The 26319-nt window shown below is 43.3% G+C and overlaps 1 protein-coding gene across 3 annotated transcripts in view; it reads left to right on the top strand.

Moving 5' to 3' along the window:
• The first annotated feature begins 592 nt into the window (after positions 1 to 592).
• adgrv1 (adhesion G protein-coupled receptor V1) overlaps positions 593 to 26319 on the top strand; it is a 189801-nt gene continuing 164074 nt past the window's right edge. For 2 of the 3 annotated variants that reach the window (XM_052478489.1, XM_052478488.1), the window contains exons 1-3: positions 596 to 1101; positions 23242 to 23429; positions 24100 to 24249. In XM_052478489.1, coding sequence (XP_052334449.1) covers positions 23244 to 23429; positions 24100 to 24249 — 336 coding nt within the window. In that variant the 5' untranslated portion in view covers positions 596 to 1101; positions 23242 to 23243. Of the gene's footprint in view, positions 1102 to 23241; positions 23430 to 24099; positions 24250 to 26319 lie in introns of all 3 variants that reach the window. The other variant, XM_052478490.1, reaches the window with a different exon arrangement.

Below are 26319 nucleotides of genomic sequence, written 5' to 3'. Positions count from 1 at the left end.
AACCCAAACCTCAAATTAAAAAGCACATTTTTGTTTTCATACATTTTTACGATATATCCCATTTTGAATTTGTGGCTGTGGTAACTAGTTAAAACCACTAGATGGCGCAAGTGCGGTTCCTTATCAGATGCCACGGGCTAGGCCCTATGATTGGAGGCCAATTAGTTTGGCCTCTATCATAGTAGAACCTATTGAGCGTAATTGAAAACAATTGATAGGGCTATTATTTTTGTTATAGTTATTCCTATCTATGGGATTTAAAGTGTTAGGCCTAGGCACCTACAAATTATACTTAACTATTTTTCTTCTGAAAATGAACAAGTGCAAGTGTCCACAATTGGAGAAATTTGATCATTTTGAGGTAAGGCTAATGAACGTGGTCTGCAGCAATCACATTTGAGAAGTTTCTTAGTGAACATTTCAGAATTAAATTAATAGGAAGAGACAAATTACGGTACATCTCAATCTACACATCGTTCTAACAATAAACTTGAATCCCAAACGTAATTGTCACTTTTCTTTATGGTGAACCTCGGGTCATTTTGAGCATGCACTTCTAGGCATATCGAAATAGCTGGGTGTAAGGACTACGGTTCGCTGGGTGTAAGGACTACGGTTCGCTGGGTGGAGCTGTCCGCTACTCCTGTCGAGCTCCCCGAGGCAAATGCGATTAAGATTAGCACATTTCGCCTTCCCTCGACATGCGGGGAGTCCGCATAGTAGTTTTGTTTAGACAGTAGTGAGGCTGATCGACATGGCTGCGTATGTTCTTTCTCTCAGCGAACCCTTAAGCAGTCAGATGGATTGAACAAAAAACGATTGCACTACACCGTTTTGTACACAGAGGAAATACCGTTAGTTATTTGCCATATTCCGTCACGAGTGTGACGCTTTATGTGTGGTTGTTCGCTGGGGGTACCGAGAGCTGTCAAGAGCACCCCAAGAATTGGAGTAGGCTACGAGTATCAAGATGCATTCATTGACCAATAACGTCATCTGACAGAAACTTTGGGAGATTATTGATAGGCGTTATCGATGCTATCATCAACAGTAGTGGTATTTCTATAATTTATCTTGGACTGATAGCCAGCAAGGTGTCAGGTAAGTCTGGATACATTTCAAAATTTTGTGAACAGGTGTTTGAATTAACTATACAGCAAGTTGACTAATAAAAACCTTTTTCCTGCAGGATTCTTGGCCTTATACGCGCACCTTTCATTGGGGCAATTTTATAGAATCTTGTAATGGCTCGAATTTCTCAATTTGTCACATAAGATTGTATTTGTTTTTCTTCGTGCTACGTTATGTTAGTACTCTATAGTAATCAGAAGTACCCTATGTCAGAGATAGTCCTATATGAATTTGTGCCCCTTACTGTCATCACCTGACAGCTCATGCAGAGGGATTGTCTAACACTGTAAGAAAACAATTAAAGTATTGAGCCACTACTAATTTAATGTTTAACAGTGCCAAAATCCCCTCGGAGTGGCTAATATATTTGAAAAGCCTAAATATCGATACAGTAAAATTACTAAATGAATGGCCGGGTAACCCATTGAAGAGTGAGACAAACGGTTCCATGGTTACTCTCTGGATCTTCAGTGTGGACACTGTGCTTTGTGTGTTTCCTCTCTCTTCCATTGAAATAAAACAACAATCCGCGGGGATCCGCCACACATGGTGCGCATGAGCTAGGACCCGCTCATAAAGGCCCTGTTGACTAATCTTACACTGGGGTCATTAGTAATCTTGGCTCACATTGAGTTACGCATATGCTACTGTAGAAGCTCGCATTGTGCAAGTGTGGCCATCAGTAAAATAACTGCTTTGCGCCACTTTTGCAGGGCATGTACATTTTTTACACTATGTTTTAACATTTAGAAGTGCCTGTCCGGTTTTCTATATATTTAAACATATCCACACCATCTTTAATTGATTTGACGTGATGTCATATTGGTGCGTTTAAGTCTCCTTTGTTGCTTCCTCTATGGTGCCACAGCTGAGTTAAATTCATTTTGTCAGTGGGCAGTGAACTACTTCTATATCCATTCAGCATACACCTGCTCCTTCTTTTTGGGATAATAATGCTGCTTCTCTATTAAGCCCCGTCTGTCAGTCTTTGAACAGTAATGCTTCTTTCCATAGTTAAGCAGACATTTGGAGGTTTAAGTGTCGAATCAGACTGATTTGCACTTGCAGCAAACCTAGAATGGTGTTTTCTCAACTCATTAATTTACAGCATTTGTATTAAGGGCCCAGTGCAGTCAAAATCCTGTTTTATATCATATTGTAAAACAGCTGATGAAACTAACACTGTAAAAGTGAGAGAAAAAAAGTGTTATTTAATGATAGTTGAAAATACAATCGGCAAAGCAACTTCTAATCAGCAGGTTAGCATGGGTGGGGGTTTCGGCTTTCCATGGTGACATCACCATGTGGTAAATTGATTAATAGACCAATAACAAAGACAGTTCCAAACCTCTCTGCCAATAATAGCTCGTTTTCAGCTTTCCCCTTCCCACTCAGACAACTCCCAGACAGTCCTAGCAAATTTCTTGTTTGAGAATTTTTTGTTGTTGCGAAAAGGCAGTTTTTGGCCATTTTAATGGAAATCTAATACATTAACCACATTTCCTTCCAACGATTTCATACTGATTAATTACCTGGCGCATGATAAAAAGTCTGGGCTGATGGAAACATGAAATGCAGAAACAATTTTATAAATGGCGACAGACAATTTGTTCGTTCGAGTGGGATCTCCCACGATGACTCGGGAAAGCATGCAGTTTATTAGTTTACAGATTAAATAAGGTATGATGAACTTCAGGGTGGTAAATGTGCAAGGTGTTGAGTTTGATGCTCCTTCCAAAAATATTGAGGGTCTTATTCCGGTGACATTATGATCGATGCTTGGCTGCCATTGGACAAATACAAATAATATTGCTCTTGTCCATAATAATCTCATAATGTAGGTAGCCTATGTAGGTAGCACTGTATCTGCTAGCTATAATGTAGGTAGCACTGTATCTGCTAGCTATAATGTAGGTAGCACTGTATCTGCTAGCTATAATGTAGGTAGCACTGTATCTGCTAGCTATAATGTAGGTAGCACTGTATCTGCTAGCTGTAATGTAGGTAGCACTGTATCTGCTAGCTATAATGTAGGTAGCACTGTATATAATGTAGGTAGCACTGTATCTGCTAGCTATAATGTAGGTAGCACTGTATCTGCTAGCTATAATGTAGGTAGCACTGTATCTGCTAGCTGTAATGTAGGTAGCACTGTATCTGCTAGCTATAATGTAGGTAGCACTGTATCTGCTAGCTATAATGTAGGTAGCACTGTATCTGCTAGCTATAATGTAGGTAGCACTGTATCTGCTAGCTATAATGTAGGTAGCACTGTATCTGCTAGCTATAATGTAGGTAGCACTGTATCTGCTAGCTATAATGTAGGTAGCACTGTATCTGCTAGCTATTGGCTGGAGTACATGTGCCAAGACCGGAGTGTGACCAAACCATCAGTAGAGTTGAAAATGCAATGGAAACTCATTTATTTCACTTGTATTTTTCATTCGGTACATGGTAATTTAGAGGTAAAAGTCGTTTTTATGTGCACTACGTCATCACGCATGGCCTTTTATCAGCAAAAAGTCCGTTTTGACGGAGATATCTGGTGGGAAAATGCGCAGATTTTAGAATATTCGCATCAAATTCTGTCGTAAATTCGATGGAAATCTAGCTAGTAAGGTACTTAATTGTTACCCAGAAATGATTTGATATTGGTATAAAAATGTCTGTATTTGGTATTTAAGAGTGGCAAATCCCAGTATGCTACAGTAGCCACTTTCCACCGTGTTTTGGGCAGACTTGGGTCTTATTACTTGCCCGTTGTTGCACTGAGTGTCTTTTGTTTGTTTCTTTCTTTTGTTTGTTTGCTTTTATGTCATTGCTTGGCACGACTTACGGCGCAGTCGCCTGTGTGTGAGTGTGAATGTGATTCACTGGGCGGAAGCTGTTTTACTGCCTGCCCTGCTCAGCCTCCGTGGCTTCCCCTTACTGCAGCCGCACACAAAGGGGACTGTGCCATAAACAGGCCGTGCTAATTGATAAGGTGCTAGAGTGCCTCATGGCCAGACTGAGATGGATGTCTGCTGGAGAGATGCCTCACAGGGCAAGGCGTGATGGAGCACGAGACAAAGAGACAGCCTCCCAATCAGCAGGATCACAGGGGGCCAAGGGTGATGTCCTCAACCCAACAGAGCACCCCCAATAAGAGGCGGTCAATGTTAGGAACTATCCTCTTCTGGGCGCAGTCTAGATTGATCATAGACATGGCTGTTCTTGTGGTGGGAATGGCAGTGGTGGGAGTGGGTGTCCTTTGATACCCAGCAGCAGTTACTACCTCCCTCCCGCTTTCCCTCAATCCCTCCTCACCCCTAGCATGCTGCCCCCTCCTCCTGCTTCACCAAGCAGCGTGGGTAAAGTGTCTGCATGTAGCTAGGAACCAAAGCAGGGGCAGCTGCCTCACCCATATGTCAAGAGCATCGATTTCATTATGTTTGAAAACAAATCGTTCGAAGTGGATCTCTGCACTCCTCCAGCCTTCTGATGGAGCATAGAGGGGAGGGGAAAGTGCCTCATCCTGTGGGCCCTGCCTGGGTCAGGGTGACTCCCAGACTCCCACACCCAGATGGGGCTCTCTCTGTGGGCTTCTTTACAGGGGATAAGGTAGGTCAGTGTTGTGGATCTCTCCACGTATCCCTCCTTTAAACATTTGGAAGTCTTCACACCCCTCTTGGGTTATAATACAGTGTTCTCTGCTTATTCATTGTGCTCATTTCTTATTGTAACAATACTATGTAGATAGCTCAGTGCCACAGAGCAAGGCACGGCTCTGACTTATGCTAAGTGTGTGGGAAAATGGGATAGAGATTAGTTCCAGTCTGGTTTTGTTTTCCACACCTTGAGAGTGTAAATAGTGGGGTTCCAACCTCAGAGCTCTTTCCCACCACTTTGGGGCCTCGGCTAAAACAAAGCACCCACGCATGCCATTGGGCTGCACACAGTCACTCAATTCAGCCAGCTCAGCCCAGCCCAGTTCACAAAGACACAGGAGCCACAGCACAGTAGCAGCGCAGTGGGGATATGACTGGGGTTACGCAGTTCAGCTGGGTGCTGCTATGGGAGAGAGGCTGGGAGGCCAAGAACATGCTCAGAGAGAATACATAAATGGCATTAATTCCCTCCTGGTTTTGAGCATATAATGGGCAGTTTAGATCATTAGAGATAAGTTCTACTCTTATAACATGACAATCAACTCTCAGGCTAATAAGCTAATGGTGATGGAATGTTGCAGGTTGTACTGTGTCTGTGCTGGTTGGTGGCGGGATGCTCCTTGATTCCGTGATTTTTGGTCAATGTTGAAAAGCACAGCTGTGGAAAGGCAGCATAATTAGGGCTCTGATTCCAAAAAGGAGACATGAAGAGACTTTGAATGTGTCGTGGGGTGAAGCACGCGCATACACACACAGACAGACAAAGACACCACACACAGACACAAAACGCACACTTTTTCCCTTGTTTCGTTTGTTAACTTCTTAAACGGAGTGGAATATTTGAATAAATGGCGGTAGCTAAGGAGGGACAGAAGAAAAGGATCACTACCTTGCGAAAAGAAATTGAAGCTATCTTGGTTTTTAGCGCTGCTGTGGTCAGTTAATAGGCGGGTAATTGAGTGTCCTTATGCTCAAACGTAAGAGAGATGACGAGAGAAGAAACCTGTGTTAGGTGATGTCATCACCACATGTTTTAAGTTGCAGTAAAAGTCTAAAGCTATTGCCATCATGTTGATGGAATAACAGTGAGTCGCTTCTCCTCGACTTTGTCAGATAAGTGACGGATTCTAATTTATCCACTGTTGAAGTGCTTATAGACTGTGTTCGGAGTACTTTTGTCAGATCAAGCTAACCAGTAAGACAGTGTCATGTTTTAGTAGCAGTTTACTCTGGAGCAGAGGGACAGGAAAGTGGCGGGACACATCGTGAGCCCTTGGAGAGGTCCAACAATCCTGAGGTCTCTTTATTATTTTACCTGACGGACCGCAATTGTTATGCAATGGTTTCTGATGTGAGAATCGTTTCGTTCACTACAGCCAACTCTTGGCCCAGACCTTCCTCTAAACTCAAATCATTCCCTACACACACACACACACACACACACACACACACACACATTGTTCTGTATTGTACTCTGTAGGGCCAAAGAAGAGCCCCCCTACAGTTGTCTTGCATCCCATTTTCCTGGGGCATTGAACTTGAACTTCGACCCTCTCTGATGTTCTTAAAGCCGCCTCAGAGACTTAGCACCCTGCTGGGCCATGCGATGCATCACCAACTTGTCCACTCTCACTGAGGTCCATAGCTGCTATTTACCTCAGCTTCAACAAAGGACTGTCAATAATGACTGAATTTACTATGCCACAAACCTATAAATCATTTTAAAACATTTTGCAGTTGCTACACTATCTCTATAATATGAACATTGAACGTAAGATATACAAAGCAGCACTTCTGTCAGCTAGATATTCCCTAGCCATTAAAAGCCTTCATTTGATTGCTCTCTGTCTGCTGTTTAGTGCTCCTGTTCTGTAGGATTTACTCACTCCCGCGGGTCATACCTCTTACCCTTGTTAGAGGGGGAGCCACGTTTCCTCTCCTAATTTACAGGGGTCGGTTGGAGAGTCACACACAGACTCCCATTGGAGGTCACAAACAGATCACGCTCCCCAGATCTCACCCTCATTAGACCCACCCCAACCCTTCTCTACACCCCAGACCCCACCCCATTCTCCTGCATTAGTTACCCCGATGAGTGCCTTGGTCAGGGGATATAGACAGGCTGGATGAAAGCACTGCTGGCAGTATGTAGCCTGTGTATGCATGCATGTGTGTGTGTGCTCTTTTTATTTCACCTTTATTTTGACAGGGATTCATGCTGAGACCAAGGTCTCTTTTACAGATGAGCCCTGTATAAACATCAATACACATTATTATATACTATACACATCAATATACACATCAATACACATTATTATATACTATACACATCAATATACACATCAATACACAAAACATAATAATAGAAAACAAACACATTCTTCAGTAAAAGAAAAGGGTCCTCAATCAGCCTTTTGAATTGCTCGAGATCAGGGTTAGGCAACTAGATTCAGCCACGGGGCGATTTTTGTCAGAGCGGATGGTTGGGGCGCCGGAACATTAAGGATAATAATTTATACACTGCAAATTGATCACAGTTAAGCCCAAAACGAGATTGTAATTGACCTTAACAATCATGTCATGCCTTGATTACATTGAGAAACGTCTCTTTTTTTTTTTTCATTTGTGGGAACGCTTTTCTACTAAAAAAAGTTTTTAAAAAGACAACGTTTGTGTGTGGCTTATACAGAGGAGCATTCCATTTTTGTATATTTTTTTTAAACTAATTAATCTCTCTGTGTGTGTGTGTGTGTGTGTGTGTGTGTGTGTGTGTGTGTGTGTGTGGTTTATAAACGGGAGCATTCCATATGTTGTTGCCAGTCAAGAAAAGAAGCAGGCCAATTTGCAACACCCTCTTTCTCTTTCATGTTCTTTCTCTTGACTAAGTGTCTCTGGCTCCTTTCTACCAACCAGGCACCTCCACATTGTGGTTTTGCCATGCTGCAGGAAGGACTTAAGTAGAGCGTTGGAATAGATATCTGGTGTGTTTGTTGTTCGAGACCATTTAGAGTGGGAGGTGTGTTGATCCTTATTCTCAGTCATTTCATTTGGAGATTAGGCTAGAGCACCATCTCATCTCCATCTTTTCTTTAGAGGTCCACAGGAGAAAACTGACTGGTTGTTGTGGCCCCCAGAGAGGAGCTGTGACAGGAGATGATCAGTTCATGTGTGCATCCTAAAGGGCTCCCTGTTCCTTTATATAGTGCACTGTTGACCAGGGCTTGTGTTCCTTACTATGTGTTGCAATGCTGAGAAAATGGATAAGAAGTTATTATTTGGGATTTATGCCTTTATACACCTTAGCCACTAAGATGTGTAAAGGACTGAGAATAAAGACCAACACACCTCCCACTCTAAATGTTCTCAAACGACAAACGACACCAGATCTCTATTCCAACGCTCTACATAAGTACACGATATGCTGTCATTGATAACCTTTATCAGTTTGTGGACTAGGAAGTGTCACCGTATCTACGGTGCTTGAAGACAGACAGTTCCCATTCGATGAATTGACGATCGTATCAAAGTGGGGTCCTGAATGGTTTGCTTGCTTATGCTTACTGTCTTCAATGATAATCTGATCAGCATGCAAAGTCCCCATACGAATCACGGAGCAGGTGTTCGCAGTAAACAGAACCCAGGTTGTGTAGTGACTCACCACATGATGGGGAGAGAGAGGGAGAGAGAGAGAACCTGTGTGGCCTGTGAAGTGCCAGGGAAGGATCACTGAGACTTAATGACCAGCTTGTTAGTGGAAGTGCGGTATATAGGCTGTGCATTGGCTGTACCGCTGCTCGGGACCGGCCACACTTGATCAGGGATTTACTGAAGCCACAATTCTGCCATCTGTCCCCAGTCTGCCAAGAGCAGCCCAGTGGAGAGGCTTGGAGAGGAACGAGGTTCCCACATTGCCCATACTGAAGGGGGTGCGGGAGAGCAGAGAGAGGGAGAGAGAGAGAAAGACACAGAGAGAAGAGGACTATCTGTCTGAATGGGGTTTGTACTCGGCTGGGTGGGAGGGGGTGTCCTGCATGCAAAAAAGGAGAGAGACAAAGAAAAGAGAGGGGGGGGAAAAAACAACGCAAAAAGAAAAGAAAAGAACAGGCACAACAGAAGCCTGCTGAAGAACTGTGCGTTGGTCAGTGAATTGTGATGTCCCGCTCCCGCCCTGACAACAGCCACCCCTCTGGGTCCCGTCTCTGTTGTGGACATCTATGAAAGGCAATTAGCATTTCATCCAGGCCTCACTGGTTACATGCGATGAAGTAATACTCTGTCTAATTTGGCCCTTTTGGTCCCGGTTCTGTAGCGAGCTCGTCCTTGTTTAATCCCCTGAAAGTGCATTTCTGTCTAGCTCAATCATTGTGTGTGTTGTACAGGCTAATCAGTCAGAAGAGAGAGCCAGCTCCAGGGCGCTCGGAGCACTCAATGGAACTCGCTTGTTTTGTCTGGGATTCTACCCACTTTTCTCAAAGAAAAAAAAAAAATCTTTGTGTTTTTGGTTTGCGAGGATGTGAGATGCAGTTGGCGCAATTTGAGAGCAGCCAACCGCAGCCGTGGGGACGGGACAATACCTCTGTTAGACGTTCTATTTTTTTCCTGTCCACAGTATGAATGCATCAGTGATTGGCATCATCTCCACAAGAGGAAAATAATTTGCTCTTAAAAACGTATCTGTCAATGTGCTTGATGACCTGGAATTGTATTATATTTTTAGTTGCATTGTATATCGTTGTCATTTTAATTTCTGTTACTTCCCTTGCCTACCAGTGTATCAGTGTTTTGCTACTTGTCGTGCTTTATGTTTTTTTGCGGACCCCAGGAAGAGTAGCTGCTGCTTCTGCAAAAAACGCATGTGGATCCAAATCAACTTGACTGCTCCCTAAGATGGAATGATATCCTTTTTCTCCCACTCATACCTCTCTGCATCCCTCAAAAACGTATTTCCAAAACACTATTTTGTCTGCTTGTAGGGCTAATGCTAGGTTCTCTGTGTTTCCCCCCCCAAAATAAATAGAAGTGCATTTCCAGAATAGCTCTCTAAATTAGTGTCTAGCCAACAATACGCTGTGGTTTACTGAATTTTCGTCAGATTTAATGATGCACCTTTTAGCCAAAGTCACTTATTACATTTCTTAATTCTCCCAAACTCTGGATGTTGAGAACTTTCACTGATCTAAAAATACTGAAGGAGAAACTATATGTGAAATTGCAATTATGGCTTTGTGAGCTGACCATATATGGCAGCTCTTCATGGCCAGAGATGAGGAATGGCATGGAGGGTGGTTTCTGAGGTAGCCTAACACATGGGGGTGGCATAATTCATGTATGGTTTTCTCAAATAGAAAACTACCAACAAACACAGAGGATACATTCTGGTTTGGGCAACGACGCCAAGTTACAGAAATTAAGACAGCCTTTAAAAAAAATTGGTAGTAAAGGCCTACCAGGGCCAAGCTAGATTGGTTGAGACTCAAGCCTTTTTTATAGCTGGTTCTAACACGCAGCCTTTGTCCATGTTTTTAGACATTTTTGAAACATTATTGAAAATGAAATACAGAAATATCTCGTATTCACAAAGTTGACTCAAAGGTGAGTCAATACATATTAGACTCACCTTTGGCAGTGATTACAGCTGTGTGTCTTTCTGGGTATGTCTCTCTTAGAGCTTTGCACACCTGGATTGGACAATATTTGCACATTCAAATTAATTCTTCAAGCTCTGTGAAGTTGGTCGTTGATCATTGTTAGACAGCTATTTCCAAGTCTTGCCATAGATTTTCAAGTCGATTTTAAGTCAAAACTGTAACTAGGCCACTCAAGAACATTTAATGGCGTCTTGGTAAGCGACTCCAGTGTAGACTTGGCCTTGTGTTTAAGGTTATTGTCCTGCTGAAAGGTGAATTAATCTCCCAGTGTCTGGTGGAAAGCAGACTGGAACAGGTTTTCCTCTAGGATTTTGCATGTGCTTAGCTCCATTCTGTTTATTTTTTATCCTGGAAAAACTCTATAGTCTTTACGATGACAAGCACACCCATAAGATGATGCAGCCACCACTATCCTTGAAAATATGGCGAGTGGCGTATTGGATTTGCCTCAACAAAATTGCTTTGAAATGGAATAATTAATCAGTTGCACCACTGAATGTATTCAACCGAAATGTCTCTTCCGCATTTAACTCAACCCCTCTGAGTCAGAGAGATGCCTTAATCGACATCATCAGTTAGCTCCCTTGCTCAAGGAGAGAACGGCAGATCTTTCCTCCTTGCCGTCTCGAACTGGCAACCTTTCGGTTATTGGGCCAACGCTCTTAACTGCTAGGCTACCTGCCGCCCTGCCATACTGTTGCCACATTTTTTTTGCAGAACTACTTTTGTGCCTTGTTACAAACAGGATGCATGTTTTGGAATATTTGTATTCTGTTCAGGCTTCCTTCTTTTCACTCTGTCATTTAGGTTAGTATTGTGGAGTAACAACAATGTTGTTGATCCGTCTTCCGTTGTGAAAACTTGAGCGTGAAGCTCATTAAACTCTGTAACTGTTTTAAAGTTACCATTGGTGAAATTCCTGACCGGTTTCCTTCCTCTCCTGCAACTGAGTTAGTGAAGGACGCCTGTATCTTTATAGTGACTGGGTGTATTGGTACGCCATCCAAAGGGTAATCGATAACTTCACCATGCTCAAAGGGATATTCAATGTCTGCTTTTTTTATTTGTACCCATCTACCAATATGTGCTCTTCGTTGCAAGGCATTGGAAAACCTCCCTGGTCTTTGTTGTTGAACCTGAGTTTGAAATTCAATGCTCGACTGAGGGACCTTACTGATGATTGTGTATGTGGGGTACAGAGATGAGATTGTCATTTAAAAAATCATGTTAAACACAATTATTGCACACACTATGAGTCCATGCAACTTATTATGTGACTTGTTAAGCACATTTTTGCTCCTGAACTTATTTAGACTTGCCATAACAAAGGGTTTGAATACTTGTTGACTCAAGACATTTCAGCGTTAAATTCCACTTTGACATTATGGGGTATTGTGTGTAGGCCAGTGACACAAAATCTCAATGTAACCATTTTAAATTCATGCTGTAACACAACAGAATGTTGAAACCACTGTTTGTAGTGACACTTTGGGATGTATGAAGTGTACTGCCTACCACTCCCAGTGTGGCCTGTCTCACCCAGATCAATGGAAAGACACCCCCCTGTCACAGAAACTGTGGTCTACTAGAGTTACTGACAGGCACTTCCAATGTGGCCCGGCTGACTCCAGATCAGGAAACAGAACTTGATGATGAATGAAATCCCACAGCCGCCCCATGTTTAAATCCCGAGGATCTGTGGGAACATAAACTTCTAGACACAACCACAGGCTCATACGTGGGAGGACTTTTTAGAACTAGGGAAACCTAAGGGCTGGGAAAGCCCATCATAAAGACTATGAAGTCTCAAGACTGGGTTTTAAAACATTGGCTTGGCATTTGCATTGGCATGCGATTTGAAAAAGCTTGGATAGAAGATAGCACGGTATGTATGTTAAAATTAATTTCTCATTGGTACTATTAGCATTTATAATCACACTGATCCAGTGATTGGCGCACATTGACGGAGTCCTCTGTGTAAGTGTGTTTCTGTTGTAGGAGTCTTTTTTTAGAAGGGAGTAGTCAGCATCAGACAGTATGTCTATTATTTGGCTACACTCAGCTCCGTGCTCACGTGATCAACCAGAAACACCCATACAGAAGCCTAATATATTGACATATATTTCAAATACATACAGTACCAGTCAAAATTTTGGACACAGCTACTCATTCAAGGGTTTTTCTTTATTTTTAGTATTTTCTACATTGTGGAATAATAGTGAAGACATCGAAACCAAGAAATAACACATTATGTAGTAACTAAACAAGTGTTAAACAAATCTAAATATATTTGAGATTTGAGATTCTTTCCAACAGTCTTGAAGGAGTTCCCACATATGCTGTGCACTGTTGGCAACTTTTCCTTCACTCTGCAGTCCAACTCATCCCAAACAATCTCAATTCTGTTGTGGTCGGGTGATTGTGGAGGCCAGGTCATAAAATTTGGACTCATCAGACCAAAGGACAGATTTCCACCGGTCTAATGTCCATTGCTCGTGTTTCTTGGCCCAAGCAAGTCTCTTCTTATTATTGGTGTCCTTTAGTAGTGATTTCTTTGCAGCAATTGGATCTTGAAGGCCTGATTCACGCAGTGTCATCTGAACAGTTGATGTTGAGATGTGTTATTGTTACTGTTAATTGAACTCTGTGAAGCATTTATTTGGGCAGCAATCTACTCTATCCTCTGCAGCAGAGGTAACTCTGGGACTTCCTTTCCTTGTGCGGTCCTCATGAGAGCCAGTTTCATCCTAGTGCTTGATGGTTTTTGCAACTGCGCTTGAAAAAATGTTCAAAGTTCTTGAAATGTTCCACATTGAATGATCTTCATGTCTTAAAGTAATGATGGACTGTCGTTTCGCTCTGATTATTTGAGCTGTTCTTGCCATAATATGGACTTGGCCTTTTAGCAAATAGGGCTATCTTCTGTATACCACCCCATCTTGTCACAACACAACTGATTGGCTTAAACGCATTAAGAAGGAAAGAAATTCCGAAAAGGGTTAGGCACACCTGTTAATTGAAATGTATTCCAGGTGACTACCTCATGAAGCTGGTTGAGAGAATGCCAAGTGTCTGCTAAGCTGTCATCAAGGCAGTGTTTAAATGAGTAGGTTGAATGAGTAGGTGTGTCCAAACTTTTGACTGGTACTGCATGTATTTTAAAAATTGGGGAGCCAGGCCCAGCCAATCAGAATGTGGTTTTCCACCTTCTGCTGCTCTTCTCCTTCATCTGAAGAAAAAAAAAATTGCACCGTCTGCTCTGTACGTTGGAAGTGGGCTGGGGGCCTGGCTCGGAAACATTTTCAATTGTGATTGACAGTTCAGAAGAAATATGTTCTAGGCTCATGTGTCTCTTTTCAAAATCAACATAGCTAATCTTATTATGTTTCATAAGTGGTGGGTAGCCTCAATAGCTGCATCATTTTTTTTTTCAAATTTTGCACGCAAACCCCACCTTGTGAATCTAACGCCAACGTCCTGTATCAGAGGTCAATAGACTCAACATTACAATTCAGCATGATACATGTGGTGCAAAAATAGATGTAAATATCAGATATTTAAACATATATTTACATACATATTCTATGATGTGGTCAAGTTATATATATTTCATGAATATATATTATTTTACCCCTTCTTGTCCCCTCGCTGCAACCTCCGTACGGAATCGGGAGAGGAGAAGGTCGAGAGCCACGTGTCCTCCAAAACACCACCCCGCCAAGCCGCACTGCTTATTGATACACTGCTCACTTAACCCTGAAGCCAGCCGCACCAATTTGTCAGAGGAAACACCGTACGGCTGGCGACCGAAGTCAGCGTGCATGTGCCCGGCCAGCCTCAAGGAGTTGCTAGAGCGCGATGGGACAAGGACATCCCGGGCCGGCCAAACCCTCCCCTAACCCAGACGACGCTGGGCCAATTGTGCGCCGCCTCATGGGTCTCCCGGTCACGGCTGGCTGCAACACAGCCTGAGATCAAACCCAGGTCTGTGGTGACGCTTCTAGCACTGCGATGCAGTGCCTTAGATCGCTACACCGCTCAGGAGGCCTCATAAATATATTCTTGACATGTGTCAATATATTTTGAATTCCCCCGCATACTGTATTATGTACATGTATTATAATACATGAGTTTTCCGTTTGGGACTACACTTGGCGTCCTCAGCGAAGCCAGTGACATTTTTCTTGTGTGGCCACACATACAGTGCATTCAGAAAGTACTGTATTCAGACCTCTTGACTTTTTCCACATATTGTTACGTTACCGCCTTATTCTAAAATATGTATATTTTTTAAATCCTCATCAATCTACACACAAAACACCATAATGACAAAGCGAAAACAGGATTTTAGAATTTTTTACAAAAACAATCATTTTACATAAGTATTCAGAACCTTTGCTACGAGTCTCGACATTGAGCTCAGGTGAATCCTGTTTCCATTGACCATCCTTGAGATGTTTCTACAACTTGATTGGAGTCCACCTGTGGTAAATTCAATTGATTGGACATGATTTGGAAAGGCACACGCCTGTCTATATAAGATCCTACAGTTGACAGTGCATGTCAGAGTATGCATGACGTTGAAGGAATTGTCCATTGAGCTCCGAGACAGGATTGTGTCGAGGCACAGATCTGGGGAAGGGTATCAAAATGTTTCTGCAGCATTGAAGGTTCCCAGGAAACCAGTGGCCTCCATCATTCTTAAATGGAAGAAACCTCAAGACTCTTCCTAGAGCTGGCCGCCTGGAAAAACAATTGGGGGAGAAGGGCCTTGGTCAGGGAGGTGACCAAGACCCAATGGTCACTCTGACAGAGCTCTAGAGTTCCTCTGTGGAAATGGGAGAACCTTCCAGGAGGACAACCATCTCTGCAGCACTCCACCAATCAGGCCTTTATGTAGTGGCCAGACAGAAACTGGTCTGATGAAACCAATATTGAACTCTTTGGCCTGAATGCCAAGCGTCACGTCTGGAGGAAACCTACGGTGAAGCATGGTGGTGGCAACATCATGCTGTGAGGATGTTTTTCAGCGGCAAGGACTGGGAGACTAGTCAGGATCGAGGGAAAGATGAACAATGCAAAGTACCAAAAGGAGAACGACCCTAAGCATACAGCCAAGACAACGCAGGATTGGCTTGGGGACAAGTCTCTGAATGCCCTTGATTGGCCCAGCCAGAGCCCGGACTTGAACCTTGATCGATCATCTCTGGAGAGACCTGAAAATAGTTATGCAGTGACACACCAAGAAGCCTCGAGGCTGTAATCGCTGCCAACGGTGCTTCAACAAAGTAGTGAGTAAAGGGTCTGAATACTCATGTAAATTTGATACTTCAGCTTTTATTTTGAGATTTTCGCAAAAATGCACTGTACACACACTCACACCCAGACACAGACACGCACACATGCACAAACACACTCTAAACTGAGAACATTTGTAACGCCCTCTATCTTATGTTCAGAACCTTTGATTGTGCATTCATTGGTTTCACACACCTTTCACCCCTGAGTCATTCATGCAAAGTCAAAGTTTTCCGTGACATATCATACGTCACCAAGTCATCAGATAATGACAGGTTCCTCATTTATTCATTTTAACTACCATCTAATCCAATAGCAAAAAATACAAGATCAACATTTATTTTTTGAAGTGCTGAATGGAACGAATAGTAGATGGTAAATATGATTTTCCATACAGTATTTGACTATAACTTGACATGCACAATTAAATCAAATGTGTATCCAATGGTATGTTATGAGCATGTTGAGAAATATGTCCGTCTTACAGTATCAGTCTCACAAATTATTATAAATAGGCGTATTGTAAAGCAGTTGTCTACTGTTGTATGCCATTTCTGTCCAGTGCAGAATTGTAAATTGACATTTTCTACGTGACTTACATATATATATATTTTTTTAGGCTCTTATCCAGGACGACTTATATTAATGCATTCATCTTCAGATAGCTTTGTGATAGGTTGTCTCACCATCATTGTAAGTACATTCTCCCTCAACAAAGTCATTATCAGCAAAGTCAGTGCTAGTAGGAAAAGAAGAGTGCATTTTGGGGGGAGTGGGGACATCACCAGGAAGTAAATTAGTTAATAGACCAGAGAGAAAGAGAGTTCCAAACCTCTCTGTCAATAACAGCTAGTTAACAGTTTTCCCCTCCCCACTCAGACCACTCCCAGACAGTCCTAGCAAAATTATTGCTTTAGCCGTGGTATATTGGCCATATACTGTAGCAGCAGTTAGTTGATAGTTCTATGTTGCTATGTCTGTATGCTACGTCTTGCTTGTCCTATGTTGCTCTGTCTGTATGCTATGTTTTGCTTGTCCTATGTTGCTATTGTCTATATTGTAATTGTTTTAAATAACCTGCCCAGGGACTGCGGTTGAAAATTAGCCGGCTGGCTAGAACCGGAACTTTTACTGAAACGTTGATTAATGTGCACTGTCCCTGTAAAAAGAAAATAAACTCAATAAACTCAACTCAGCACCACCCCCCGGGGTGCATTATTGCTATTATAAACTGGTTGCCAACATAATTACAACAGTAAAAATACATGTTTTGTCATACCTGTGGTATACGGTCTGATATACCATGGCTTTCAGCCAATCAGCATTCTGGGTTCGAACCACCCAGTTTTATACCATGGAATTGTTCAGCACTCCTTTATGATAGGCTTAAAGGGCATTCTAGAGCATGCATTATTTCCCTATAATGCACAGCATTTCAGCATTTTGGCTATAGTTAATTTTTACATGTTTTGTTCGAGCTGCTTTTGAAAGCACAAGCCGAATTGAAAACAGTATTGGTATTGTTGAATTCTATTTTCATAATAGCAAGCTAGGACTGATGGTTTGGTTAGCTAAACTAACAAGTCTGTATGGTTGGTTACCATGGCAACTACTGTAGCTATCTAGTAAACTTGCTAGCTACTTCAGGGGACGTTGAAGACATTTCTACCTGCAAATGAACACATTTCTAGTGGTCAAATGGGTTCAATTATAGCCATGATGTAAAAGGGATCATCAACTCGTGGCTCTATGCATTCTCTAGAAAATACTGCAACTCTGCTAGTATGTTGTGTAACACACCTTCCACGCCGTTCATTATTTCCCATAGATCGCATAACCCCTCATTGATTATCCCTGACATAGGCCTAAACAACCCAGATATTTCAGCAGTGGCTTTTTCACTGCACTACTACATTTCCAAGAGGTAGCACACAGTGACTCTTTCCACTTTTGGCCGATGGAGGATGTATGTTTTACAGCCAAATGATTTGGTTTTACATTCCAACATAATTTAATGTCAAATTGATACATTTATTATGTAAAAATATAGAAATATACAGTGTTCAGCAGTTATCAAATTATATTTAACAAGGCACGATATCAATTTTGGTTCAGTAGTTTTGAGCAGTTTGATTAAGTGATAGTTAATTGTCTTGCTGACAAATGGCAAGAAAATCATATCAAAAGTCAAGTGAATTTGAATTATTGAATTTTAAAAAAAGCATAGATTGAATAGGTGTCCATATTGTTGGTGCAATGAACAAGTGACTGTGAATGTGTTTGTTGTACTCACTCAGCCAATTGAAAACGTGCTTAGAGTTTTGAAACATGAGCCATTTTGATGATCTGTTTAGATGTTTGTGATAAGCATTGTGAAACGCCACGCACTTCTGAACTTTGCACCAAAGCGATTGGAAGAACTGTAAGATTACAGAGCAGGCCTGGCTCCCGGAAGGAGAAACCCTAGAGGCGAGCCCAGGCTGACCTCAGGAGTAGCCAGGTAACCCAACACCTCGTCACATCAGCTCCACACAGGATCCAATGTAATCGCCCCCAAGTCTCAGTTACTATGGGCAGGTCGGCCCTGTCAAACTTGTTGCCAAGTTGCTGACAGGTGACGGGGTCAAAACACCACTGGCCACCTCTGTCATCGCCCTGGCAGCTGAGGGAGAGCAGTTGTCTAATGACTAGCTATCCATCACAAAGAAAGTGGTGCTAATGCTAAACGGCACAGTGTCTCCGAGCTATAGTATGTTCTCTACTCCACTGGCTTTGATCTGTTAAGCTCCTGAAATGAGAGGCGTGCTTATTCGCCGTCCTGAATGAAGCTACATGCCTAACACTACGAAACTTTACTGGCAAGCGTGTGTGGTGCTTTTGCAAAGGGGCAGGAATTCCAAACCGACTGCATAGTGAGAATGTTATAGAAGATGCTTCGTAAGTAACAGGTATACACTAACAGTGAAATGCTTATTTACAGGTCATTTTCCAACAATGCAGGGTTAAAGATAAAGATCTATAAAGAAATAATATAAATAGTGACATGAGGTATAAATACACAGTGAATGACAATAATTATGAATAATGAGTAAAATAACATGGCTATATTACAAGGAGTACCAGAACTGAGACGATGTGCAGGGGTACGAGATAATTGAGGTACAGTATGTACATATAATTAGGGGTAAAGTGACTAGGCAACAGGATAGATAATATACAGTAGCAGCAGCATATGTAATGAGTAGGAAAGTGTGTGTGTGTGGCATCAGTATGCATGTGTTATGTGTGTGTGTGTTGGGGTGTAAGTATGTGTGAGTGTGTGTGCATAGAGTCAGTGCAAGAGAGTTATTGCAATTCAGGTAGTCCGGGTAGCCATTTGAGGAGCTATTTAGCCGTCTTGTTTGGCTAGGGTAAGCCGTCATTGTAAATAAGAATTTGTTCTTAACTGACTTGCCTAGTTAAATAAAGGTTAAATACAACAAAAAAATGAAAATAGATCCTGAATGGCAGAGATCCTGAATGGCAGAGAGTTAAGCCACAGTAGTATACTGGGCCGTACTCACCACTAGGGCTGTTACGGTGACTGTATTACTGCCACAACGGGGTTCATGTGTCATGATGACAGTCAAACTCCACGTGACCTTTTAGTCACAGTAACTAGGCTTCTCCAAGCTCTGATGCTACTGATGGTCATTAGTAGCCTACCAAACTTGCTAACTGCCTGGTACTCAGCACTCTATTGTCCCTCTAATCACTGACATCAATACAAATGAAATCGCTAATCTAATCAAACACTTCATGAGAGCCCATGAGCTAATGTTGCTCAACATTTCTATAGGCTATGTAATTGCACGAGAAAACAGAGTGATGGCCTCTATTAAAAAGAGGAGGATCCCATCAGCTTTCTAGAAGCTAGGCCTACTATATTTATTTTTCAACTTTCCTAATATTAAACACATTGCTTCTGTTTACAACAGGATGGCATGAAAATGAACCATGTGAATAGTGTCCTCCATTTGCTATTTAAGTGCATAGATTACATTTTTCCCCTGCCCCTGTTTCGAGACAGGTCCATTCTAAATCAAAACAATTTCACACATATATTATTTAGTATATGTAAAGACAAGATAAAATCAAGAGCAGACTGATGGGTGACAATATTATCCTATCACTTGTGAATTATATATTTTCCGCCGGGAAATTCTAGGCATTATCAAGTGCTTGTCAAATTGTAAATGAGAGAATGATGACGTGTGTAAAGCCTGCTCAAAGATGCAGAGCTCATGACTTTCATGCAACTTTTTTCAAATCATCATTAGAGTCGCATCATGCAGCCTTAGAATTGATTAAAAATCAAAAACATATAGCCCAACGTTTGCAGAACAACTAGAGTTACATAAATATCTTAACTATTTTTTACAGCTCAACACAGAATAACTGTGTGTGCGCACTCCCTCAAGGTCTTTGGAGAAAATATAATATAATAATTATATTTTATTCAGATATGTTCAATTGTCTTCTTCACACTATTAAATAATGCAATTCTAAGCAAATTTTTCTGCTAAATGAACTAGTGTAGCCCACAGCCATATGGCATAGATAGATCGGGCCTAATATCAGGACAACTCAGAGTATGCTATTCTGCTCATCTGAAACATACTACATTTTCTTCATATCATGTTTCTTTAGACCTGTCTACAGTAAGTAATGGATTTATGGTGATGGATTTATTTGACTTCTTAAAATGTAGATGTTCCAACGGTCTGCATCTAGTGGCTGTGCGTGGAAGCCAGGAGATGTTAAATGTGTTTGTTAATTAACAGTCGATTACCGTGAGACTGGCAGTTATTTGCTAGACAATCACCGGCTGACATGACTGCCACAGCCCTACTCACCACCCTCTGTGGTGTCTTGTGGTTGGATGCCTTGCTGTTGCTGTACCAATCGGTGAAGCAGCCAGTCAAGATGCTCTCAATGGTGCAGCTGTAGGGCCTGAGGACCCTTGCCAAATCGTTTCAGCCTCCCGAGAGGGAAGAGGCGTTGTCGTGCCCTCTTCACAATTGTGTGGGTGTGTGTGGACCATGTTAATTCCTTAGTGATGTGGACACTGAGGAACTCGAAGCTCTCGACCCGCTCCACTATAGCCCCGTCGATGTGGACGAAGGTGTGCTCGGCCCTGCGTTTCCTGTAGTCCACGATCAGCTCCTTTCTCTTGCTGATGTTGAGGGAGAGGTTGTTTTCCTGGCACCACACTGCCAGGTCTCTGACCTCTGTATAGGCTGCCTCATCGTCGTCGGTGATCAGTCCTACCAACGTCATGTCGTCAGCAAACTGGGTGACGGTGTTGGAGCTGGTGGTCAGCATGGCGGATGTGTTGTTGCCAGGGTCCGGAGTTAGCGGATCATACAGAGCCAACTCGTTCAAGTAGTAATTTTCATCCAAATTGAGGCTAGAGGATATTTTTTGATTCCAGCTTTAAGATTTAGCTGAATATGCAGTCTAATAACAGTAAATGCAACTTGATTTGATATGAATTTTGATCTTATCAAATAAATCAAATCCAATGTGTTTCTACTTTGCAGGCTACATTGTCTATCCAGACTGTGTGTCAACTCTTCAGGGGTCTGTTGTGAGGTTGGCATTGAGACAGCCAGGTCCCCAGTGTCCTGGCCTCTACCCTCCCCTCTCTCTCTCTATCTGGCTGATGGACAGATCTGGTACTGTGTGTATGGTGCCACTTCAATCTGTGCTCCACTGGCCTGGCCTTTTACCCTGCTGTCTGCAGTCTCTGGCCTCTGAGGCCTTTGACGCTCCCAGGAGGACGTATGTCCCGTGGTGGTACTGGCAGAAGTGTTTGGAGTTGGACTCTTCAGAGCCTTATCAATGTCAGGAGGCTCAGCCAGGCTTTCCACACTGCCTTGTGCTCTGACAGACAGGCCCTGCATGGCCCAGGAGCCCCAGTGTCAGAGTTGGCAGTGGAGGCAGCGTCAGGACAAAGACTGGTGCTCTGCACATAACCAGGCTGAGGCAACACGCCCAGCATCTCCCCAGCATCACACCTTTGGTTTTTGGGTCAGTGGACGTGTGGTTTTGCGGAGCGACTAAAAGCAATCTTTCTCACTCTCCGAATTTCATCAAGTTTGCATTTGTTTGCCATCCATTTAAAATAATACGAGGGGGTGCTGTTTATAAATGCCGAGAGATAAAGAGTGAATGTAAGGGGAAGGATTAAGAGTGAGAGAGAAACACTGTATGCCAGAGGATATGAGTGATAGGGAGGTAACAGCGGTGTTGGTGTTAGTGGGCATCTGTGTAGCAATGAAGTGATACAGCGAGAGTGGGCCCACGGGGTGATAGAGAGAGCGAGAGAGAGAGAGTCGCTCTGAGTGTGATGTGATCTCTGTCAGTGGGGCAGGAAGTTCCCATCCCCAGGGGAGACAGCAGGCAGAATAACAGGCTTTACTCCCCCACTGTCCCCTCTTTGTCCCGGCTCCCTCTGCCTCCCCTGCCCTGCCCCGCTACTCATCAGCTCTTAATCCACTTTTGATAGCTTTCACAGCACCCTGTCCACCACAGGCATACACCCAGGCACGCAAATGCATGTAACCTCTCTCCACCTCTCTCTCTCTCTCTCTCTCTCTCTCTCTCTCTCTCTCTCTCTCTCTCTCTCTCTGAGAGAGAAACGTAAAGACATAATAATATATTTTGAATATCTGTTTATTTTATATCTGTTTATTTTATGGTTTGTTGATTTGTATTATTTTTTGCTTATCATAGTGTGCAAAGTAGAATTTTAAATCTAAGTCATTGTTCCATTCAGTTCTCCAGCATTACACCTTTATTGGTTCATGTTTTCTCTACGAAACACACCATGATACTTAAAATAACCTAAGTGATCTAACAGGGACGGAACATAGGAAAAATTGGATGCTTTCAAAGTCAAAGTTTCCAAAGACATTTCTTCCCCCAAAAATGAAAACATGACTTCATTCAGTGCTGGTGTATTTTCCAACCTTGTAATTTCGAGCAAATATTTTTATAAAGACGTGATCATGTACATCAGGAACATGGGACACCCACAACTTTGCATTACGGTGACCACACCCACTTGTCGTGTTGTTTGTTTTGTTAGCCATGACAACTGTCTGTGGGCTGCGTCGCTCTCGGATTCTTAGCAAGAACGAGTACTGGTGTTTAGACCATGTAAAGCTGACTCATAAAATCCCACAGGCTATCTCAACTGTCTCTAGGAAGACCGTTGTCTATCACATTATTGATGGATGTGATGGCAAATTCCACTAGTCAAGCGGGGTGAAACGAGAATCTAGACAAGTCATCATGACAACCCAAAGACAGCGCGGGTTAAGGCATGGAATATTTTAGTGCAAGTTTCACTTTATATTCCGGTTCGCAGCTGGACTATAGTTTTGGCAGGGTAGTAGAGGTCAAAGATGTCATGTTCCCTTCAGTCATCTCTATCTGATCCTCTCTTCTGTCTGTCTGTGTTCCTCTGTCAGGAATGCACACTATCCTCACACTGGCTGGGTTGATTCTGGCTCTGTCCATCCCGAGTGCCAGGCCCGAGTCGGCTGAACTGAGATTCCTGGGACAGACGGACTTCGTGGTCAACGAGAGCAGCCGCACCGTGGTGCGCCTGGTAGTGGAGAGGATCGGAGACCCGGTCAACGTGACCGCGCTGGTTCTGGTAGGAACGGCCTGGTCATAGGAGGACTCTTTTAGGTCACCTGTTGAGTGTCCGACCTACTGTAGTGTTATCTCGATATGTCTTTGTGTGCTTATGTAATCTCCTCTAAACTGGCTTTAGCCTCTCCGACCTAAGTCTTGTAGGGGACAGGTTAAGTGTTGTTAAAGCAACAGTGACAAGCCATGATTAGCAACACACAGCAGTAGGGCATCACAACGGAGCCTTTAACCCAAACCCCTGGTTTCACTGATCTGCTCCTGAGTTCTCATGCGCAGTTCCCCTTAGGGGAATAGATCAGTGACCGTTTTACTGTGGGAGGTAGAGGGTGACATGAAAGGTCGACATCTGCAGTTATTGTCACCCACATCAGAATGTGTGTCAGCTCCCACATGGGAGCCAGTGCCTGCTCCCTCCCCATGGGTGTCTGGGAAATGATGGCCTGCCTGGGACTTTCCCAGGCCTGAAGAAGCTCTTTTGATTGTTTTTACAGTTCCTTAAATGGCAGCACTATTTCCCTAGAGAATGAAACACAAAGTGTCATCTTCTGTTTCAACACTTTAGGTGACCCCAGCATTCTATTTGTCTGTACGAGTTTGTGTGGTAGTGGGAAACGATCATGCCAAATTAGGACAATAACGATGACCACATCAACTGTCCTTGTTGCTTCCAGTTGGAGGGAGACGACACGGGGGACTTTGAGGCCACCACGGCTGCAGCCTTCCTGCTGTCCTCAGAGGCCAGCAAGACCGTCTTCATCGCAGTCAGGGACGACGAGCTGCCCGAGGCCGATGAGACCTTTGTCTTCAACCTTAGGCTACAGGTAATGAAAAGAGTGTGTGTTGGGTTGGGAGGTCTGTGTGTGCATGTGTGTGTGTCAGCGGTCATTCAATGTCAGTGGTTGTTATGGTTGCCCTCATACTACGCTCATGTGTTAATATGTGTGTGTTTGTGTATGCGTTGTCATGCTCATGAGTGTGTCTGTGAGTGAAAAATGAGGCCTCCGATGTAGAACCTTAGTCAGTTATCCCACAAAGATCTCTAGTGTTCCCAACCTGCCCCTGAGTACCTTAAACCCTCATCCTGGTCCAACCACTGCTGAGTTGGGGGCCCCGGAGCCCTGCCTTTACAACCCCAGCAGAAAGACTTGAGAGGCCCTGGATGTCCTTTGATGTGTTCCTATATGGCTTCTCCAGGGCTAGGCCGCTGAAGAGAGCCCCACTTAAAGACACCTTTGTGAGCAGACAGCCATTTTGACAGCCAAGGCTTCACCACACAGTAGATTGAAGCCCAGGCTGTGTGAAGTCACATCAAGACAGCCGTTTCACACCATCAAACAGACCAGAGAAACCAATGTGTTTCCTGTAGCTGGTGAGACGTGGTAGGGAGGGAAAATGCTAGAGAACAGATCTGAGTATTCCCTCACAGTAGAAGGGTATAATATAGAGCCTGACATGAGTTTAGGCGTCCATGGCACAGGCAAACAGCTCTGCAGAAAGAAACCCTTCCCACGATGCATAGAGAGTAATGTTACATTTTTTCTGTGTTGATGGCGGCTGTGCAGGATGCCTTGCACCTAGAGTCTGATTGCCATGGTGTCATTAGCGTGCTGCCGTCATGTGATGGATGATGAAGGGCCTGGCTCCCACTGTATGCCTGTCCACACACTCTGACTAATGGCTCTGTGAAAGAGAGGCAGGGCAAGCAAAGGTCTGGCTGGATGATGAGCTTTGTGCCTTGGGCCCTCACATATCAAGCACAGGGTACGAGAGGATGATGGCTTGGTGAATCAGTCATTCCTGACAAGCAGAAAGCTGTTAGGCTCAATAAATTCCAAAATGATGGAAGGACAGTTGTTTTGGACAGGATACGATTGGTTGGAGATGAGTGTTTGGTGTTCCCTTTCTTCTTTTGAGTAGTTTTGTAATCACCGGCTGGGCTACACTTCCTGTAATGCTGGATAAAGCTTTTCTTTTTATAATAGAGGAAATGTAGAATTAAGTTAATCCAAAACACAGGGAGAGCTGGAATTGAGTTTAGCACAAAATCCCAATGAGCTCAGCAAAAAGTCCAGGAACGGTCCCTCATACTGTAATGCTACCACCCTGCTTGGCAAGACCATGACAGGTTCTGTCCACTTATCCCGTGCATACTGCTAGGGTCTGGGCTTGGGGTGCAGGGCATGGCTGGGCTGGGCTGGGGGGCTGGGATTCCTGTGGAGGGTTGGTTGTTGGTGGGCTGTGTTTGTGTCCCAGAGGGAACGGGCCCCTGGCAGGGCCTGCAGGCTGGATTGTGAGAGCGTGTGGATTCTGTGTCTGTGTGTCGGTCACAACAAGAGCTCAGCCCCTGAAAGAAAGCTCTGTTACAGCTGGGAAAAGCCATGTCTGAATAGAGAGGTGAAAGCAGAGGGGCTAAGCTCTTTTTCTCACTCAGTCTCACACACACACACGCACATGCACACGTACCTGCACCCGCACACACACAATGGTTCTGCATTGGGCACACTGTCAGGTAATCTGATTTCAGATGTGTCCATGTAAACAGCATTTTTAGGTAAATTGTTCTCCTTGCAATGCATGTGGACGTTTTAAGTTAGCTATTTTATTAATCTGACTTTCAACGACAGAACTTTAGTCGGAAAACATACAGTTTCTGGAAATGTGCAAGTGTCGAGCCGTGTATTGCCCTTTTTATTTTATTTGATTTATTTCACCTTTATTTAACCAGGTAGGCAAGTTGAGAACAAGTTCTGCATACATCCTCTATACTGTATCTCCGAAAATGGATCACTTTAGTGCACGAACATGCAGGGACTTGTATATGTCCGGAAACGGTTCAGTAACACCCCTGGAATGACCACATAGTTCTACCCACGTAACCAGGACATATCTTG

The sequence above is a fragment of the Oncorhynchus keta genome, chromosome 25 (genome assembly GCF_023373465.1).
Source record: "Oncorhynchus keta strain PuntledgeMale-10-30-2019 chromosome 25, Oket_V2, whole genome shotgun sequence".
Classification (NCBI taxonomy): Eukaryota; Metazoa; Chordata; class Actinopteri; order Salmoniformes; family Salmonidae; genus Oncorhynchus; species Oncorhynchus keta.
This window is presented reverse-complemented; position numbering and strand designations above follow the sequence as displayed.